Below are 19,770 nucleotides of genomic sequence, written 5' to 3' on the forward strand. Positions count from 1 at the left end.
GGAGAAGAACATCATGCTTGGTAAAGTAAAGGGTCAGTGAAAAAGAGGAAGACCCTTAATGAGATGGGTTGACACAGTGGCTGCAACAATAGGCTCAAGCATAGCAATGGTTGTGAGGTTGGCCTAGGACTGGGCAGTGTTTCGTTCAGTTGTACACAGGATCGCTATGAGTCAGAACCAATTGGGCGTCACTTAACAACAACAACAACAAGGAAGACCAGTTAATACGACTATGATTCAAGTTTATGCACTAACCACTAATGCTAAAACTGAAGAAATTGAAGATTTTTACCAACTTCTGCAGTCCGAAATTGATCAAACATGCAATCAAGATGCATTGATAATTACTTGTGTTTGGAATGCAAACGTTGGAAACAGAGGAACGATCGGTATTTGGGAAATTATGGCTTTGGTGATAGAAATGATGCTGGAGATCACACGACGTATTGCATTGGGGAAATCTGCTGCAAAAGACCTCTTTAAAGTGTTAAAAAGCAAAGATGTCACCTTGAGGACTAAGGTGCACCTCATATGCATGCAAAAGCTGGACAATTAGTAAGGAAGACTGAAGAAGAATTGATGCCTTTGAATTATGGTGTTGGTGAAGAATATTGAATATACCATGGACTGCCAGAAGAATGAACAAATCTGTCTTGGAAGAAGTACAGCCAGAATGCTCCTTAGAAGCAAGGATGGTGAGACTTTGTCTCCCGTACTTTGGACATGTTATCAGGAGAGACCAGTCCGTGGAGAAGGACATCATGCTTGGTAAAGTAGAGGATCAGTGAAAAAGAGGAAGACCCTCGACGACGTGGATTGACACAGTGGCTGCAACAACAGGCTCAAGCATAACAACGATTGTGAGGATGGCACAGGACTGGCCAGTGTTTCGTTCTATTGTACATAGGGTCTCTATGAGTTAGAACTAACTCAACAGCACCTAACAACAACAATATCCCTCTTTGTCCCTAGTAATATTCCTCATTCTGAAGTCTAATTTGTCTGAAATTAATATAACTAATTCAGCTTTTTTCAATTAGTGTTTGCATGGTGAATTTTTTTCCATTCATATAGTTTTTACCTACCTATATCTATCTTTACATTCAAAGTGGGCGCATGGCAGCTTCCTGTCATTCTCATGCACTTTCTACACAGCGAGGAAAACTGTGTGTCTGAGTCTACCCCTCTTCCAGGTTGTGGGTGCTGCAGACTGGGTGGGGCTCTGTAACCTCTTCTGCCAGCCAGAGCTGGCGTGGTCCCTCCTTGCAAGTCAGCAAGATGCTCATTACATGGAAAAGTCAGATTCTGGCAGGAGGGCACGCTGCCCCAGGCAATACCGCCCTGGGTGGGGGTGAGCGAGCTGGCAGCTCGTGGGAACAAACACGGGGTCAGCAGTCTCACTTGGACACGTGCCTCTGTGCCCACTGCTACTGCTCAGCTGGTGGGAGCAGTCGGCCAGGCTGGGCGCAGCTGTAGCTTAGGGATCAAGTCTGGCTTTGCAGAGCTGAGTGAGAGGTTTCTTGCAGAGAAGAGGAAGCTGCTGGCCCAGTAGTACAAAGGCCACAAAGGCACAGATGGGGGAAGAGGACCTGCCAGAGAGACCACACAGGGGAGAGTGCCAGCCTCGAGTGCCTTCTCCACGCTGACTCAGTGCTTTGGAGGGCAGACTCTGCCTCAGAGCCTGAGTCCTGCCGGAGACGCCCTTACCTGCTGCGCGTGTCTCAGAGCCCAGCTCAAGACCAGGACTTTCGTCCCCACATGAGCGCGGTGATGAGAGTAGGGCCAGGACGGCTACAGAAGGACATGTCATGGGGGCCTGTGGTGGGAGGGATGGAGTGTGGCCTGCAGAGCTTGAATGCATCGTCATGGCTGGGGTGGCGGGTCCTTGTGGGCCCTCCCAGCCTCTTCTGACCACAGTGGCACACAGGTGTCGTCCTGGTCATGCCAGGGGTCCCTGCACTGGGATTGCCCGAGGTGGGGGAGCAGGACCCAGGCCACGCCTGTGAGGGCCACCTGCGAGGGCCGAGTGCCCGGCTGGTGTCCTGTCCCTGGTGGCCTGGAAGCTGTGAGGTGCCGGGGCTCTCTCAGCACGACCGACATGACACCTCCTTTCTCTTTTAGGGCCAAGACGATGATCCCACCAGGGGAGTGTCTGTACGCTGGGAGGAAGAGGAGGAAGCCCATTCAGAAACAGTGAGGAATCTCGTCTTCTGTTTGTGTTGACTGTGATGAACGGAGGGCGGTATTTGTGTTTCCAGTGAAAAACTGGGCTTTAGGGATGCAGTGAGGTGGCAGGTTCTGCCAGGTGTGGGACCCACACAGGCCGGGGGTGGGGGGAGGCGGCGGCTGCACTGGGTGGGCCGCAGAGGGCGAGGGCTGGGCCAAGGGGCCCCCTCGTGCCCGTGTCCCATCTCTGTGGAGCTGTCCCGTCCTCGCAGCACTGGGGTTCCTGTCCTGAGGAGTTTGTGTGGAGCTGTGATTTGGGTTGCTCTGCCAGCTTTGACGGGAAGGTCATGTTAGGGGCGCACACTGCCTGGTTCTGGCCCAGTGCCCAGCCCCAGGAGAATAGATCCCCAGGCCTTGTTCCCCTTGGACCTGCCCCTGGTGAAACGTCACCAAGTTGCTTTACAAATTTCACTGGCAAACGACAAGGAGACCTGGTAGGGGCAGGTCCTCCTGCTGTCAAGGAGTGTGGGGGGCCCATCAGACCCCCACTGTCCAGCTTGCTCTGTCCCTGGAGCTCATGAGTGTGGGCTGTGAAGCTGAAGAGTAGCAGGAGTGAGGGCCTCTGGAGAAGGGAGCAGCTTCCTCGGGAGATTTTGTACCTCCTCGGGCTCCTCGTACGGGGTCCTGCGGTGTGTCCTCTGAGACTCTGTCCACGGGTGTGAGTATCCACGTCTGTGTGTGTCCATGTGTAGATGTGTATGTGTGAGTGTGTATGTACGTCTGTCTGTGTGCCTGTGTAGGTGTGTGTGTGTCCGTGTGTATGTGTCTAGTTCTGTGTTCCTGTAACTGAGGCTCCCAGGAACGGGCCCCACCTGCCAGACACAGGCGAAGCCTCAGCAGTTCCCCTGGGCAGAGAGGCAGAGTGGAAGGTGGATTTGATCCCCCTGCGTCAGCGGTGTGAGGGGCTGAGAGGACTGGGCAGCGGGCAGGGGGGCAGCTGGTCCCTCAGGGTGGGGGCAGCCTGGTGCTGCCATCTACCCACCTCCTCTAGGTTCTCCTCCTCCCTGTCTGTGAACCTGGACCCCATGACTGTTGGTCAGCACGGGGTCTGAGAACATGCAGGGTTGAGGGGTCACCTGCCCGGAGAGGCTCTTCCCGCCCTGCCGGATGGCCCCCCTACGCCCCCACCCCCAAGAGAAGTCTCTATCCCAGGCGCCAGGGCAGGGTCTCTCGTGCTGTCTTGTCCAATCCAGGGTGATCTTGTGGCGCAAGGACCACCCCATTTCAGACGCGGAGTCCAGGATCACGGACTAAGGGGGCGTCCAGCAGAGTCACCTGAGGAGACACCGTAGCGCTGGGGTGTGTGTGAGGGCTGGGTGCTGGCGCCCGGGGCAGCTGCGGTCTGCAGGAGGGGCCCTAGCTGGGGCACATTCTGTGGCACACGCCCCAGGGAGGGCAGGACAGGAGGACGAGGGCACACGGGAGGGGCTGAGGGCTTCCAGGGACGCGGAGCGTGGTGGAACGTGTGTGCCTGAGAGATTTGTTTTGGTAAACATGTTTGTCATATTAAGTAGAAAACAGCCTCACGCCAGGCTTGCAGGCCCAGGGTCCTGTTCTCACTGCACACGTGGCGGGTGAGCCAGGAAGGAATGGGAGCCAATTCCTGCTTTTATGGTTTCTATTCCCACCAGAAGTTCTGCGTGGTGACTTTTGGAGCCATCGGGCATTTTCATTTTACTGGTTGATGTGTCTGAGTAAGCAGTATGTTGGCCTGGTTCACAACCCAGAGGAAAAGCGCCCTTCCCAGCCCAGTTCCTCGAGTCCAAGGTTAACAGTTCGGGATCCTTCCTGAGAGCCCCTCTGCCTGAATAATGGGTGTGCGCGGTCTGTGGGTGTTCTCCCTCTGAGTCCTCCGTGCTTCTGTGCGCCTTGGCGGCATTGCTGCGTCAGGGCCCCTTTCTTCGACTGTGCCGTATAAGGATATTTTGTAACCGCCCTCTGCTAACGCCTGCTCAGATGTTTCCAGCCTTTTGTTACGCAGACATCTTGTGGTCAACCTTGCGCATCACTTTGCGCGCACACTGTCGGGGGAGGAGGTCCGCGTGGGCGCCGACCGTCCCTCCTGCGTGTCCCTGCGCATCCGCGTCCCAGGCGCTCCCTGCCTGGGCCCCTCCTGGGGTATTTGCAACGAGCAGCCCCAGGGAGGAGGTGGTGGGTCTCTCCCGCTGGTGGAGCAGGCCTGCTAGCTGCTTGCTTGCCCGCAGACCCACAGGCCGCGCAGAGCTGCCTGGCCTTCGCGTCGCGTGGGGCCTGGGGCGGAGGCAGACACGCTGGTGTTCGGTCTCTGCGCTGCGCGGGAGCCTTATCCCTTTGTCTGTGACGCAGGAGTCACGCGTTTTATGCTGCAACCACAAGGCAGAAACAGGCTATTAGCTTGCACGGAGAGTAAAATCAAGTCCTGGACTCGCCATTCATGTGTTGGGGCGGGGGGATGAATTCCTGGAGGTGGAGTCACAGGATGTGGGCATTTGTTGTTTCGACAGATACCACCAGACTGCCCACCACGAGAGGCTGAGCTGGCCTGACGTCCTCCTGGCGCGCAGCCCCTGTCCCCCTGCCAGGCCCATGGCCTGCCCTCGGTCATTCACGTGTCACTCTCTTATCCTGAGGGAGGCTTACTAGCCATTTTCTCTCCTTTTCTGTGAAGGCCTGCGTATACCTTTTGCTCACTTTCCTAGTGAATTGGTCATGTTCTGTGCTTCTTGATTTGTAGGTTTGTTGTATGCTATGGCAGTCAACTCTCGAATGAGTTTCAAATACCTTCCCCAGTTTTGATTTGACTTAAGGTGTCCTTTGATAATCAGAAAAGATCCGTTCCACTGATCTACCCAATAAGCAAGGTAAGCACGGTGCTTACCTTGCTTACCAGATCGTCTGTAGTGAACAATTTCACGTTTGTTCACCTTATCAAAGATTCTGCCTCTAGGTAAGGCTGGCATCTGTTTCTCTCCCAACCCCACAGCACCTTCTACAGAATCAAAGTCTCCTTAAATTTACAACCCCTGTCTGGCGGATTACCCTGTCAGCAAGGTAAGCATGGGTTTACTTGTGCTTACTTATTGATCTGTAGTGAACAATTTCACATGGGTTTCACCACATCTGGGTTTCACACATCAACGATGTGGTGAAACCCATGTGAAATTGTGCACTACAGATTAGTAAGTAAGCACAAGTAGGTCTGTGCTTACTGCTTACTGGGTAATCCGATCCTGCCAACACCACAATCTCAATCACTGTCGCTTTGCCGCACAGTGGGTGATCCTGCCCCCACAGCATGCTCCATCCCCAGCGTGCTGGATGCTCCAAGCCATGGCCTCGGGTCCGAAGTCCTCCCGGGGTGGGGGTGGGGGGGACGACGTCAGCTCTCGATGGCCCGGAAGTCGTAGGTTTCCCTTCTCCTGTTTGCATGTTTCATCTGTATGGAGGTATAATTTAACTTCACAAACCACATATTTCAAGTGTACAGTCTGATCCATTTTGGTTCACATGTGCACCTGTGAAACCATCCACAGGCAGATTAGTAACATTCCCGCCTCTCCCAAAGTTTCGTTGTTCCCCTTGGGATTCCTCCTCCCGCTCTGTCCCCAGGTCTGCCTCCTGTTACTGGAGACGGTTTGTATTCTCTAGAATGTCAGACAAACAGAATCATACAGTGTGTTCCCCTGCGGTCAGGTTTATCTCACTCAACATGATGACTCTGAGGTTTCTCCTTGTTTTGAGTGCACTACAGTTCATTTCTTTTCTGTTATTGAGGAGTATTCCATTGGATGGATGCACCAGATTTATCTGTTCACCTGTAGACGGACGTTTGGGTTGTTTCCAGTTTGGGGATGTTACAAATAAACTGCTATGAACATTTGTGTACAAGGCTTTGTAAGGACATAGGCTTTCATCTCTCTTGGGTAAATACAGGAGTGGAATAGCTGGATCATATGGTAGGTGTATGTTTAACTTTTTCAGAAACCACCGAACTGTTTTCCAAAGCAGTTGTACCATTTTGCATTCCCACCAGCAGGGTATGAAAGTCCCAGTTCCTCTATATTCTCAACACTTGGTGTGGCCAGTCTTAGTTTTAGCCATTCTGATTGGTTGTGGCAATATCTCAACGTGGCTTTAATTTGTATTTAAACTCAAACCCATTACCCATTGCGACTCATAGTGATCCTATAGGAGAGAGCAGAACTGCCCCATACGATTTCTGAGGCTGTAATCTTCGGCTGGTAGATTGGAACCTCCAATCATTCAGCTAGCAGCAAAGCACTTAACCACTGAACCACCAGGCTTCCTAGTGACTCATGATGTTGAGCATCTTATTTGCCAACTATATATCTTCTTTGGTGAAATGTTGCTTATTTTTGTATTGGGTTGTTTTCTTATTTTTGAGCTGTAAGAGCTTTTTACATTTTCTGTATATAAATTCTTTTTGCAAATATTTTCTTCCAATCTGTGACTTATCTTTTCATTTTATTAATGTGACTATCTCGGCATAGTCAAGTGATCTCTTCCAGTCAGTCGGCCAGGTAGCTGTCTTCCAAATTTCTTGGCATAGACAAGTGAGCACTTCCAGTGCTGCATCCATTTGTTGAAGCATCTCAGCTGGTACTCTTTCAATTCCTGGAGCCTTGTTTTTCACCGATGCTTTCAGTGCAGCTTGGACTTCTTCTTTCAGCACCATTGGTTCTTGATCATATGCTCCCTCTTGAAATGGTTGAAAGTTGACCAATTCTTTTTGGTACAGTGACTCCGTGTATTCCTTCCATCTTCTTTTGATGCTTTCTGTGTCATTTCATATTTTCCCCGTAGAATCATTCAATATTGCAACTTGAGGCTTAAATTTTTTTTCAGTTTTTTCAGCTTGAGAAATGCTGAGCTTGTTCTTCTCTTTTAGTTTTCTATCTCCAGGTCTTTGCACATGTCGTTATAATACTTCACTTTGTCTTCTCAAGCCATCCTTTGTTTTGTTTTATTGTTGTGCTTTAAGTGAAAGTTTACAATTCAAGTTAGTCTCTTATACAAAAATTTATACATAGTTTTGTGACCCTACTTGCTCTCCCTATACTGTGACAGCACACTCTTCCTTTCCACCCTGGATTTCCTGTGTCCCTTCAACGAGCTCCTGACCCTCTCTGCCTTCTTATCTCGCCTCTGGACAGGAGCTGCCATTTAGTCTTTTATATCTACTTGAGCTAAGAAGCACATTCTTCATGAGTATCATTTTATGTCCCATAGTCCTGTCTAATCTTTGTCTGAAGAGTTGACCTCAGGAATAGTTTTAGTTTTGGGCTAACAGAGAGCCCAGGGACCGCATCTTCCAGGGTCCTTCCAGTCTCAATCAAACCATTAAGTCTGGTCTTTTTACTAGAATTTGAGTTCTGCACCCTGCTTTTCTCCTGCTCCATCAGGGACTCTCTGTTGTATTCCCTGTCAGGGCAGTCATTGTAGCTGGGCACCATTTAGTTCTTCTGGTTCGAGCTACCCTTTGAAATCTTCTGTTCAGCTCTTCATCATTTCTTCCTTTCGCTTTAGCTACTCTACGTTCAAGAACAACTTTCAGAATCTCCTCTGACATCCATTTTGGTCTTTTCTTTCTTGTCTTTTTAGTGACCTCTTGCTTTCTTCATGTATGATGTCCTTGATGTCATCCCACAGCTTGTCTGGTCTTTGGTCATTAGTGTTCTATCCATCAAATCTGTTCTTGAGATGGTCGCTAAATTCAGGTGGGATATACTCATGGTTGTTCTTTGACTCTCGTGGACTTCTTCTAACTTTCTTCAACTTCAACTTGAACTTGCAAATGAGCAATTGATGGTCTGTTCTGCAGTCAGCCCCTCGCCTTGTTCTGACTGATGATATTGAGCTTTTCCATCGTCTCTTTCCACAGATGTAGTTGATTTTATTCCTGTGTATTCTATCTGGTGAGGTCTACATGTATAGTCGCCATTTATGTTGTTGAAAAATGGTATTTCCAATGAAGAAGTTGTTGGTCTTGCAAAAATTCTATCATGCGATCTCTGGCATTGTTTCTATCACCAAGGCCATATTTTTCAACTACCAATCCTTCTTCCTTGTTTCCAACTTTTACATTCTAACCACCAGTAATTATCAATGCATCTTGATTGCATGTTTGATCAATTTCAGACTGCAGAACTTGGTAAAATCTTCAATTTCTTCATCTTTGGTCTTAGTGGTTGGTGTGTAAATTTGAATAATAGTCGTGTTAACTGATCTTCCTTGTAGGCATATGGACATTATCCTGTCACTGGCAGCATTGTACTTTCAGATAGATCTTGAAATGTTTTTTTTGATGATGAACACAATGCCATTCCTCTTCAAGTTGTCATTCTTGGCATAGTAGACCATATGAGTGTCTGATTCAGAATGGCCAATACCAGTCCATTTCAGCTCACTAATGATGAGGATATTGATCTTTATGTGTTCCATTTCATTTTTGATGATTTCCAATTTTCCTAGATTCATACTTCGCACATTCCACTTTCTGATTATTAATGGATGTTTGCAGTTGTTTCTTCTCATTTTGAGTTGTATCACGTCAGCAAATGAAGGTTTCAAAAGCTCCACTCCATCCACGTCATTAATGTCAACTCTACTTTGAGGAGGCAACTCTTCCCCAGTCCATCTTTTGAGTGCCTTCCAATGTGAAGGACTCATCTTTTGGCACTATATCAGATAATATTCTGCTGCTATCTATAATGTTTTCACTGGCTAATTTTTTTCACAAGTAGACCACCAGGTTCTTCTTCCTAGTCTGTCTTAGTCTGGAAGTGCCGCTGAAACCTGTCCACTATGGGTGACCCTGTTGGTATTTGAAATACTGGTGGCCTAGCTTTTAGCATCACAGCAACACGCAAGCCACCACAGTACAACAAACTGACAGACACGTGGGGTCTATGCCAAGAAATTTGGAAGATAGCTACCTGGCCAACCAACTGGAAGAGATCCATATTTGTTCCCATTCCAAAAAAAGGTGATCCAACTGAATCCAGAAATTATCAAACAATATCGTTACTATCACACACAAGTAAAATTTTGCTAAAGATAATCCGAAAGCGGTTGCAGCAGTACATTGATAGGAAACTGCCAGAAGTTCAAGCTGAATTCAGAAAAGGACGTGGAATGAGGGATATCATTGCCGATATCAGGTGGGTCTTGGCTGAAAGCAGAGAATACCAGAAGGATGTGTACCTGTATTTTATTTACTATGCAAAGACATTGAACTGTGTGGATCATAACAAACTATGGATAACGTTGCAAAGAATGGGAATTCCAGAACACTTAAATATGCTCATGAGGAACCAAAAGGCAGTCGTTCGAACAGAACAAGGAGATACTGTGTGGTTTAAAGTCAAGACAGGTGTGCATCAGGGTTGTATCCTTTCACAGTACTCATTCAATCTATACGCTGAGCAAATAATCCGAGAAGCTGGATTGTATGAGAAAGACGCCATCGGGATTGGAGGAAGACTCATTGACAACTTGCGATACGCAGATGGCACAACCTTGCTTGCTGAAAGTGAAGAGGACTTGAAGCGCTTACTGATGAAGATCAAAGACTAGAACCTTCAGTATGGATTACACCTCAGTATAAAGAATACAAAAATCCACACCTGGACCAATAAGCAACATCGTGATAAACAGAGAAAAGATTGAAGTTGTCAAGGATTTCATTTTACTTGGATCCACAATCAGCACCCATGGAAGCAGCAGTCTAGAAATCAGACAACGTGCTGTGCTGGGCAATTCTGTTGCAAAAGACCTCTTTAAAGTGTTAAAAAGGAAAGATGTTATTTTGAGGACTAAGGTGTGCCTGACCCAAGCCATGGTGTTTTCAGTCGCTTCATATGCATGCAAAAGCTGGACAATGAATAAGGAAGACTGAATAATTGATGCCTTTGAATTAATGGTGTTGATGAAGAATATTGAATATACCATGGACTGCCAGAAGAACAAACAAATCTGTCTGGAAAGAAGTACAGCCAGAAGGCTCCTTAGAATCAAGGATGGTGAGACTTTGTCTCCCGTACTTTGGACATGTTATCAGGAGGGACCAGTCCCTGGAGAAGAACATTATGCTTGGTAAAGTAGAAGGTCAGCAAAAAAGAGGAAGACCCTTGATGAGACAGATTGACGCAGTGGCTGCAACAGTGGGCTCAAGCTTAACAATGATTGTGAGGATAGTGCAGGACCAGGCAGTGTTTCATTCTGTTGTACATTGGGTCACTATGAGTGGGAACCAGCTCGATGGCACCTAACAACAATGTGACTTTCAAGGGACAATTTAAAAAATTTATGAAGAACAATTTATGAATTGTTTTCTCTTAAGGTCTATTTTTCCTGTGATCTGAGAGCTCCATGACTAAAGTCTCAAGGATTTTCTCATATATTTTCTTCTAAAGGTTTATAGTAGGTTTTACATCTATGTCTGTGGTCCATTTGCAGTCAATATTTGAGTGTTGTGTGAGGTAAGGGTTAATGTTCTTAAAAAATGAGTATCTGTTTGATCTAGCATCATTTATTGGGGGAATCTTTCCTTTTCCTATTGAATCACCTTAGTATCTTTGTCAGATGAATTGGTCAAAAACACAAGGGTCTATTTCTAGACTATTCTGCTTCATTGATCTATGTTTTTATCTTTTCTCTAATACCAAATAGTCTTCAATATTATAGCTTTAATTAATGCTTGAAATCAGTAGGGTAAGTCCTTCAACTTTGTTCTCCTTTTTCAAAATTCCTTTGGTTATTCTAGGTTCTTTGTTTTTCCTTGTAAGTTTTAGAATCAGCTTGTCAATTTCAATAAAAAGTTCTGTTGGAATTTTAACTGAGATTGCATCAAATCTATAGAATTGAAAGTAGGAACTCAAACACATATGTGTACACCAATGTCAGTTGCAGCATTATGCACAATAGACAAAAGGTGGAAACAACCCAGGTTGGAAGAAAATTGCCACCTTAACAGTATTAAGTCTTCCAATCCATGAACATGATATACTTTCTTTTTCTTTAGGTCTTTTAAGATTTATCTCAGCAATATTTTATAGTTTCAGTGTAGGTGTCTTTTGTTAGAGTTACTCATAGATGTTTTATGTTTTTGGTGCTACAGGGCTTCCTTTTAAACTCACCTTCATCTGAGCTTTGTTCTGTTGTACATGAGGTTGTCATGAATCAGAGTTGACTCAATGGCAACCGTCTGTCTATCTGTCTGTCCATCCATGCATCCCATCTGAGCTTTGTTCCGTTGTACATCAGGTCGCCGTGAATCAGAGTTGACTCAACGACAGCCGTCTGTCTATATCTGTCTATCCATCCATCCATCCATCCATCTCATCTGAGCTTTGTTCTGTTGTACGTAAGGTCGCCATGAATCAGAGTTGACTCAAAGGCAGCTGTCTGTCTCTATCTGTCTATCCATCCATCCATCTCATCTGAGCTGGCTTGTTGCTCTTCCTAACCTGTTTTGTGTTAATGGGGTGTTGGGTGAACCCCCTTACTCCCCTTGCTGAGTCTTCTCTGCCTTGGGAGATTGGAGCTTCCTCCTTGAGCATCCATGTTTGCCCCAGATTTGAGCCCACAGCTGGCTCAGAGGAGCACCGACATCCACATGGCTCACAGACCCCTTGCCACCCTTTCCTCCTCCACTTGGAGGGGTTCCTGCGCTGGCATGCAGGGCTGGGAGTTGGGGACAGGGTTGCTGGGTGCAGCATCTCAGGTAGCCAGGCATTCTGAGAAAATCTGAAGGAATAAAGAGATGACTGCTGATCCCTTCAGACACTGTGTCTTCAGCAGGTGAGTATCATCCCCCGGGCCCCCAGGTAGGAAGACCTGAGGGGTAGTGGTGAACAATCACGGCTCATTTGTACCATCCCATCCGGGGAGGTACGTGGGCGACTTCTAGAGGGTGGTGTGAACCCTACCAGGGTGGGATTGACCCAGATTTCTGCCTCACAGAGCGTGTGGCCAGTCTCCTCAGGAGCAGAGTGAAGGGAGGAATGAGCAGGGCGGCGTGAAAACAGCATGTGGGGTCACGGGGCAGTGTGGGGACCGCACGTGGAGACACGGGGCAGTGTGGGGACTGCATGTGGGGACACGGGGCAGCGTGGGGAGTGCACGTGGGGACATGGGGCAGTGTTCGGACTGCACATGGGGAGTCTGCATCTGGAGATATGGGGCAGGGGGCCCAGATGGGCAGGGGACAAGGAGCAGCGGGCCCAGATGGGCAGAGGGCACAGCCACTGAAGGAACTTACTTTTTTTTTTCCTTCTTAAAATTCCAAATAACGTTAGTTTTGTTGGTTTTTAATTAATAGACGCATAAATTAGTAAGCAAAAAGTCCGCATCCCTTTGGGTGGGTATCCATGTTGATATGAGAAAGTGACGTAAATTCATAGAGTTCAGACATCACACAGAGATCAGAATGAAAGGGAAAGCCCCGCCGGCTCCCCAGGGCCGCTCAGGGGCGGTTCATCAGGAATCAGGAAGACCTTGTCACAAGTGCTGATGTGCTAAGTGGTGTGCAATGTGGCGCAGTGTCCCAGGAGGCCCCACCCTTGTGATCAGCATCAGACCCCTGTCTCAGATGCTGGCAGCCTGTTCTGTGACTGGGATATGGCTCAGTTCACTAGATACAGATGGAGGGGCTTGTGCTGAGGGCTTCTGACAGCTTACTTGTAAGTGAGAGAGACCTGAGCCCCTGCAGCCAGCAGGACTCCCCCCTGGCCCAGTATGTTTTCTGATATCAGAAGCCAAAACGGAAACCCACTTGGCTGCTTTCATTTTTGGTAAGGAAAAATCATATAATGATATAAAGAAAAGATCAAGTGTGGGTGCCATTGGCTGGGGTGGAGTTCCACACCTGGACCGTTGGTCCCCTGCCCAGGACCCGCTGGACTGCCCCTCTCCAGAACAGTCACCTGGCTCTCTGTTTTCACTTAAGGAAGGACAGACAGACAGACAGCTGTCAGCAACCTACCTTGGGGAGGTGTGCTCATGTGGTGAGTGTTGGGTGTTGCCTGAAACCCACTCCTGGTGACTCTGTTTCCCCTCCAGTAATGGGGTGAGTTGGTGTCTGTGCAGTGGGGCTAGAGGGTTAGATGTCAGAGGGATTTTTGCTGTAAGGCGGGCTGGGGACTCAGGTCCATGTCTGCCCTCTTCTGGGAAGGTGGCTGAGGGTCACCCCGGGCAGGGTCTATTGGTGAGGGAGAGCTGGGCTGCAGCTCAGCACGGCCATCTGTGGGCCTCAGGGAGGCCAGACTCAAGAGCTCCTCCTGGTATGGGGTCATCAAGGTCCTGGGTCACCCCCACCTCGGCCCCTGGCTCTACAGTGTAGACAGGAAACTGAGGGCCAGAGGGGCCAAGCCTCAAACCTCAACCAGGCATGGTGTCTGAGAGTGCACAGGTGTGGGGGTTCCTCACCTGGCTGAAGGGGTGTCTGAGAGCACACAGGTGTGGGGGTTCCTCACCTGGCTGAATGGGGTGTCTGAGAGCGCACAAGTGTGGGGGTTCTTCACCTGGCTGGATGGGGTGTCTGGGAGCGTGCAAGTGTGGGGGTTCCTCACCTGGCTGAAGGGGTGTCTGAGAGCACACAGGGGTGGGGTTTCTCACCTGGTTGGATGGGTGTCTGTGAGTGCACAGGTGTGGGGTTTCCTCACCTGGCTGGATGGGGTGTCTGAGAGCACACAGGTGTGGAGGTTCCACACGGGTGGATCATCCAGTAGGCACGAACAATTTCACATTTTTTCACATCAGAAATTCTGCTTCTAGGCATGGCTGGCATCTGTCTCTCTCCCAGCCCCACAGCTCCTTCCTATAGAATCAAAGCCTGTTTTGAAATGTACAGTCCTGACAGGGGTAGCAAGGTAAGCCTGTGCTTACCTGGCTTACCAGGTAATCCGCCCCTGGTTCCACACCTGGACTGGGGCCCGAGGTCATGAGTATTGATGCTGTGAGGAATTCTTCGTTCTCCTCGAATGGGTTTGGTTTTGTTTAGACATTGAAAAGCGCCTGAAGGAGGCTGAAGATGAAGCAGTGTCTTGTACTCTTCAGCCCAGACAGCCCTGGGCCACGCTCTGCTCCTCCATAGACAAGAGTTGTGCCCTGAGTCACACGGCTAGGGGGGCCAACACCCCGAATCACACAGCCAGGGTGGGGCCCCTGAGTCGCACGGCGGGGAGGGCTGGGTGAAAGCCACACCTTTGCACTGAGCTCATATTCTCACCCTACTTCATTCTCTGTTTTTCTGCGTTACCCCCCAAGTAATGAGTTGCAGTTTCTTGGTGTGCATTTTCAGTTTCCTGGAATGCCCATCCTTAGGGCTGGTGAGATTTAGTCCCCATCAGCAACACTCCACATGCAGCGGAGAGCTCAGAGGACAGGTTCCCGCTGTGGGGTCCATCCTGCCGTGAGGTCTGCCTCGCCGTGGGGTCTATCCCACCGTGGGGTCTGCCTCGCCGTGAGGTCCATCCCACCATGGGGTCTGCCTCGCCGTGGGGTCCATCCCACCGTGGGGTCCATCCCACCGTGGGGTCTGCCTCGCCATGAGGTCCATCCCACCGTGGGGTCTGCCTTGCCATGAGGTCCATCCCACCATGGGGTCCATCCCACCATGGGGTCTGCCTCGCCGTGGGGTCCATCCCACCATGGTGTCTGCCTTGCCATGAGGTCCATCTCACCATGGGGTCCATCCCACCATGGGGTCCATCCCACCATGGGGTCTGCCTTGCCGTGGGGTCCATCCCGCCGGGGGGTCTGCCTCACCATGGGGTCCATCCCACCGTGGGGTCTGCCTCGCCGTGGGGTCCATCCCACCATGGGGTCCATCCCACCATGGGATCTGCCTCGCCGTGGGGTCCATCCTACCATGGGGTCTGCCATGCCGTGGGGTCCATCCCACCATGGGGTCCATCCTACCATGGGGTCTGCCTCACCGTGGGGTCCATCCCACCGTGGGGTCTGCCTCGCCGTGGGGTCCATCCCACCGTGGGGTCTGCCTCGCCGTGGGGTCCATCCCACCATGGTGTCTGCCTTGCCATGAGGTCCATCTCACCATGGGGTCCATCCCACCATGGGGTCCATCCCACCATGGGGTCTGCCTTGCCGTGGGGTCCATCCCGCCGGGGGGTCTGCCTCACCATGGGGTCCATCCCACCGTGGGGTCTGCCTCGCCGTGGGGTCCATCCCACCGTGGGGTCTGCCATGCCGTGGGGTCCATCCTACCATGGGGTCTGCCATGCCGTGGGGTCCATCCCACCATGGGGTCCGTCCTACCATGGGGTCTGCCTCGCCATGGGGTCCATCCTGCCGTGGGGTCTGTCTCGCCATGGGGTCCATCCCGCCGTGGGGTCTGCCTCACCATGGGGTCCATCTTGCTGCAGGGTCTGCCTCGCCATGGGGTCTGTCCTGCTGCAGGATCTGCCTTGCCGTGGGATCTGTCCCACTGTGGGGTCCATGGTGTCCATGCGGTCTGTCCCGCTGTGGGGTCCATCCCGCTATGGGGTCTACCTTGCCATGGGGTCCATCCCTCCGTGGACTCCATGGCACCCGTGGGGTCTATCCCACCGTAGGTTCTGTCCCACCGTGGGGTCTGAAGAGCCTAATAGGGAAGCTGTGGTCTGATGGCAGCTCCATTTCTTCACAGGAGGCCTGCTCTGGAGTCTGAGAAGTCCAACCCTTCCAAGAGGCACCGGGATCGCCTCAATGCCGAGCTGGACCATCTGGCCAGCCTCCTGCCGTTTCCAGCTGACATCATCTCCAAACTGGACAAGCTTTCTGTCCTGCGTCTGAGTGTTAGTTACCTAAGGGTGAAGAGCTTCTTCCAAGGTAGGACTTACACCTGGGTCTCATCTGTGTCCACCTGGCCTCACCTGAGTCTGGCTATGATCAGGTGCAACCCTCCCTTCTGCCTGACCTCGACCACCTGATGGCCAGCCCTCCCTGGCTGGAAACTGACCAAGCTGTGGGTTTTCTCTCATGTCAGGCCTGGGAATGGCCCACCAGGAGCCTCTCCCCAGAACACAAGACCTGCCTTGTGTGCAAGTGGGGTGCACAGGGCTTTGGTCACATGCTCATGTCTGGAGCCCCTCTTTGGGTAAGGGGCCTTACACCTGTTTTGCCGGGGTAGTCAGGTGTGTGCACCTCCTGTCCTGGAGCAAGGGGGAGCCGAGCTGCATGGGGGAGCAAGTGTCCAGCTGCTGACCACTGGGTGACCCTCTGTGCCACGGCTCTACCTGCCCAGGGACCCCTCTGTGCAGTAGCTGTGGGTGCTTCTGGCTCTGCTGCCCCAGGCCAAGCCCCGTGAGAAAGGATTTGATTGTTACCATCCTGCTTCACATCCCACAATTACCCCTATTCACCCCTGCATTAAGTCTGAACTTCTCACAAAACCATGGGCTTAAATCCTTCGGGGCCAGGAAGGTAAGACAGATGCCTGAAGTGGGAGGGTGTGGCAATAGGGAGTGGTGGGGACTGGGGCAAATGAGGAGGTCGGCTCCACCTGCAGTGTTCAGAGCTGGTGTCTACGCATTCCTTAGCTGCTGCACAGAGCGTTGGTGGCTGTGGATGGATGCAGGTGGTGCTGCCCCGGCCACGTACACCTGGTCTGACCCACACCCCGCACCAGGCAGTTTTCTGAGTGGGGAGGAAGCAGGAGCTAGTCCTTGGGGAGCTGTGTGGGGCCCCAGCACCTTTCCACCCAGTATGGTGTGGGGCCTCTGTCTGCTCCCACGCCCGGCTCATAAGGGGCCCGGTAATTGTAGAACAGGGAATGGGACCCCCTGGCAGCCTGGCGGCCTCAGCCTCGTGGGCCTTGGTTTCCCCATCTGTCCAGAAGCCATGGTGGGCATTGTGTGCATGGTGTCAGAGGACGTAGGCTCCCGGCTTGCGGAGGCCTGTGTAGGGAGAGGGCTGGCGCTGGGAGCGGGGTGATGGGATGGGGTGCAGGACAACCAAGTGGTTCAGGGGTGGGTACTGGCCCCAGAAAATGCTGCTGGTCAGCTGTTGGGAACTGGGGCCCTCTGGTGGGTCCTGGGAGGTACGAGGGGACAGGCATGGCCCTTGGAAGCTCAGAGGGGCAGACGAGGGACAGAGCCAGCTGAGGTGCAGGTGGCCCTGACCTCCCCACTGTCTCTGTGTCCCCCTCCCCACCACCAGTGAGGGGGCAGGGCAGGGTCAGGGCTGGAGGGTGGTGGGGGCATGAGGCGGGGGTACCTGCTGGCGTGTGGGGGCCGCGGCGGCACAAACCGCGTATTTCAAGGTATTTGAAACGAGAGGAAAGAAATACTCTTGATGTGGTATGTCCCGGCTCTGGGCTGCGGGAGGGCTCTGGATTTGGAGGCAGCCACCGGGTCAGGTCTCCCCGGCCCTCTGGGCTTGTGCGAGCTCCACGCTCAGCGGCCCTGAGGCGGGCGGGGTCCACGGGGTTGGGCTGGGCCGGCCAGGGTGGGCGGGTCCTCTGGCGTGGGATGGCTCGGCCTGGGTGGGTCGTCCTCCAGCGTGGGCGGGGTCGGTCCCATGTGTCCTCAGTGCCCCAGAGACTGCCGGGTGGCCAGCTGTTTCCCAACCCCAGGACTGACCGCCTGAGCCCTACCGCCCCTCTCAGGGTGTGTCCACCAGGGAGGCGCCCCCTGCTCGGCCCTGGGGGCTCCAGCAGAGCCCAGTCATCATGGACCTGCTCTGTAGAGTCGGGGAGCGGGGTCTTGCAGGTAGATTTCAGGGGCCGAGAAGGCCCCTGCCTGCCACCAGGGGGCCCGGTCACTGGTGGTCCCTGCAAACAAATTCCTCCTGCAGCAGCCTCGTTGTCAACAAAAGACAAAGAATGGGCGAGGTGACAGGTGAGAACAGGCATCTGGGAGCCGGTTTGATGCTCCTCCTTGAGAGGCACCCATCCGTATGTCTGTCCTCTGGGTCTGTGTCTGCTCTGCCTGCCCAGGTGGCTGTGAGTCCCTCTTCCTGGTGAGGCATGGGCACCCAGACCAGCACCTGTGCCCCTCACCACCTCCCCAGAGGGGCTTCCACTTTCAGGACACGCTCCATTTGTTCCCAGCCTACTTGGGGTTGGCAGACCCTGTGGCTACCTTGTCCACCTGGGCTCACACCCCTCAGTGCCCGCTCCCTCTCAGCCATGGTGGTGGCCCTGACCCCCAGGCCCCAAGGCAGCTGCAACCAGCCTCAATCCGCAAGTCCTCAGCCTTGGTTGCACCACCCAGGGGTCCATTTAGGGGTGTGGATGGGGGGCTGGGGGCTGCTGGGCTTGTGGAGAGACCTGATCAGTGCCAAGAAGGACCTCATGGCAGGTGGAACATGGGAGGGGCATTGAGGAGCAGCTGCCCAGTGACAGGGACGGGCAGTGCAGTGAGGAGCTGTGGAGGCAAGAGGGACACAGGGTCCCAGTCACGGTGCCCAGGAAGCGGGTCTGAATTTCAGGTCACCTTTGTGTGGACAAGTGAGGTGATCCAGGGAAGGAGCCCAGGACAAACGTGAGGAACCAGAAAGTCTAGGAGTAGGCCGAGAAGAGTTGGCGTGGGAGGGGGAAACGGGGACTGCACAAGAAGGAGACGAGGAAGTGGTGCCATGGAGCTGGAGAACCACAAGGGCAGGGCACCAGCAGAGCGGGAGCCAGGCCAGCCGAGGGGGGACCATGGCTGGGCTGTCAGACGGTGGGCCACAGTGACTGGGGCTGGCCCTGGACACCTTGGTGGTGCAGAGACCTGGCCTGGATCAGTTGGGTATGAATGGGACACAGCCTCCTCTTGCTCTGGTAATTGGCGCTGCACAGAGTTCTTAGTGGCGTGCAGATGGGGCCTGTACCCCCACTCTCACCCCCCACCCCACTCACAGAGCAGTTGTCTGAGGCCACAGTTTGCTCCCACCCTTCTCCCCCTTCCCTCCAGGCAGTGTTAGTATTCCCTCCCTGGCCAATGCAGCCTCCAAGGTAGCTTTGAGGAGAGATGGGCTCAGCCCACCCCATTCCTCGAGAACAATGCCTGGTATCCAGAAGGTGCCAGGACACTTCCTGGTATCTAGAAGGTGCTATAACAGTGCCTGATATGTAGAAGGTGTTGGAACAGTGCCTGGTATCTAGAAGATGCTAGAACAGTGCCTGGCATCTAGATGGTGCTAGAACAGTGCCTGATATGTAGAAGGTGCTGGAATAGTACCTGATATGCAGACGGTGCTGGAACAGTGCCCGGTATGTAGAAGATGGTGGAACAATGCCTGATATGTAGAAGGTGCTAGAACAGTATCTGATATGTAGAAGGCACTAGAACAGTGCCTGGTATGTAGAAGGCGCCGGAACAGTGCCTGGTATGTAGAAGGTGTCGGAACAGTGCCTGGTATGTAGAAGGTGCGGGAACAGTGCCTGGTATGTAGAAGGTGCCGGAACAGTGCCTGGTATGTAGAAGGTGCTGGAACAGTGCCTGTAGAAGGTGCTGGAACAGTGCCTGGTATGTAGAAGGTGCTGGAACAGTGCCTGTAGAAGGTGCCGGAACAGTGCCTGGTATGTAGAAGGTGCCGGAACAGTGCCTGGTATGTAGA

At 52.1% G+C, this 19,770-nt stretch overlaps 1 protein-coding gene across 1 annotated transcript in view; it reads left to right on the forward strand.

The window, feature by feature from the left end:
* Positions 1-2,131: 2,131 nt before the first annotated feature.
* AHRR (aryl hydrocarbon receptor repressor) overlaps positions 2,132-19,770 on the forward strand; it is a 103,856-nt gene continuing 86,217 nt past the window's right edge. Inside the window, exons 1-2 of the mRNA XM_012556635.1 lie at positions 2,132-2,193; positions 15,875-16,056. Coding sequence (XP_012412089.1) covers positions 2,132-2,193; positions 15,875-16,056 — 244 coding nt within the window. The remainder of the gene's footprint in view (positions 2,194-15,874; positions 16,057-19,770) is intronic.

The sequence above is a fragment of the Trichechus manatus genome, unplaced genomic scaffold, assembly GCF_000243295.1.
Source record: "Trichechus manatus latirostris isolate Lorelei unplaced genomic scaffold, TriManLat1.0 scaffold00072, whole genome shotgun sequence".
NCBI classification, from domain to species: domain Eukaryota; kingdom Metazoa; phylum Chordata; class Mammalia; order Sirenia; family Trichechidae; genus Trichechus; species Trichechus manatus.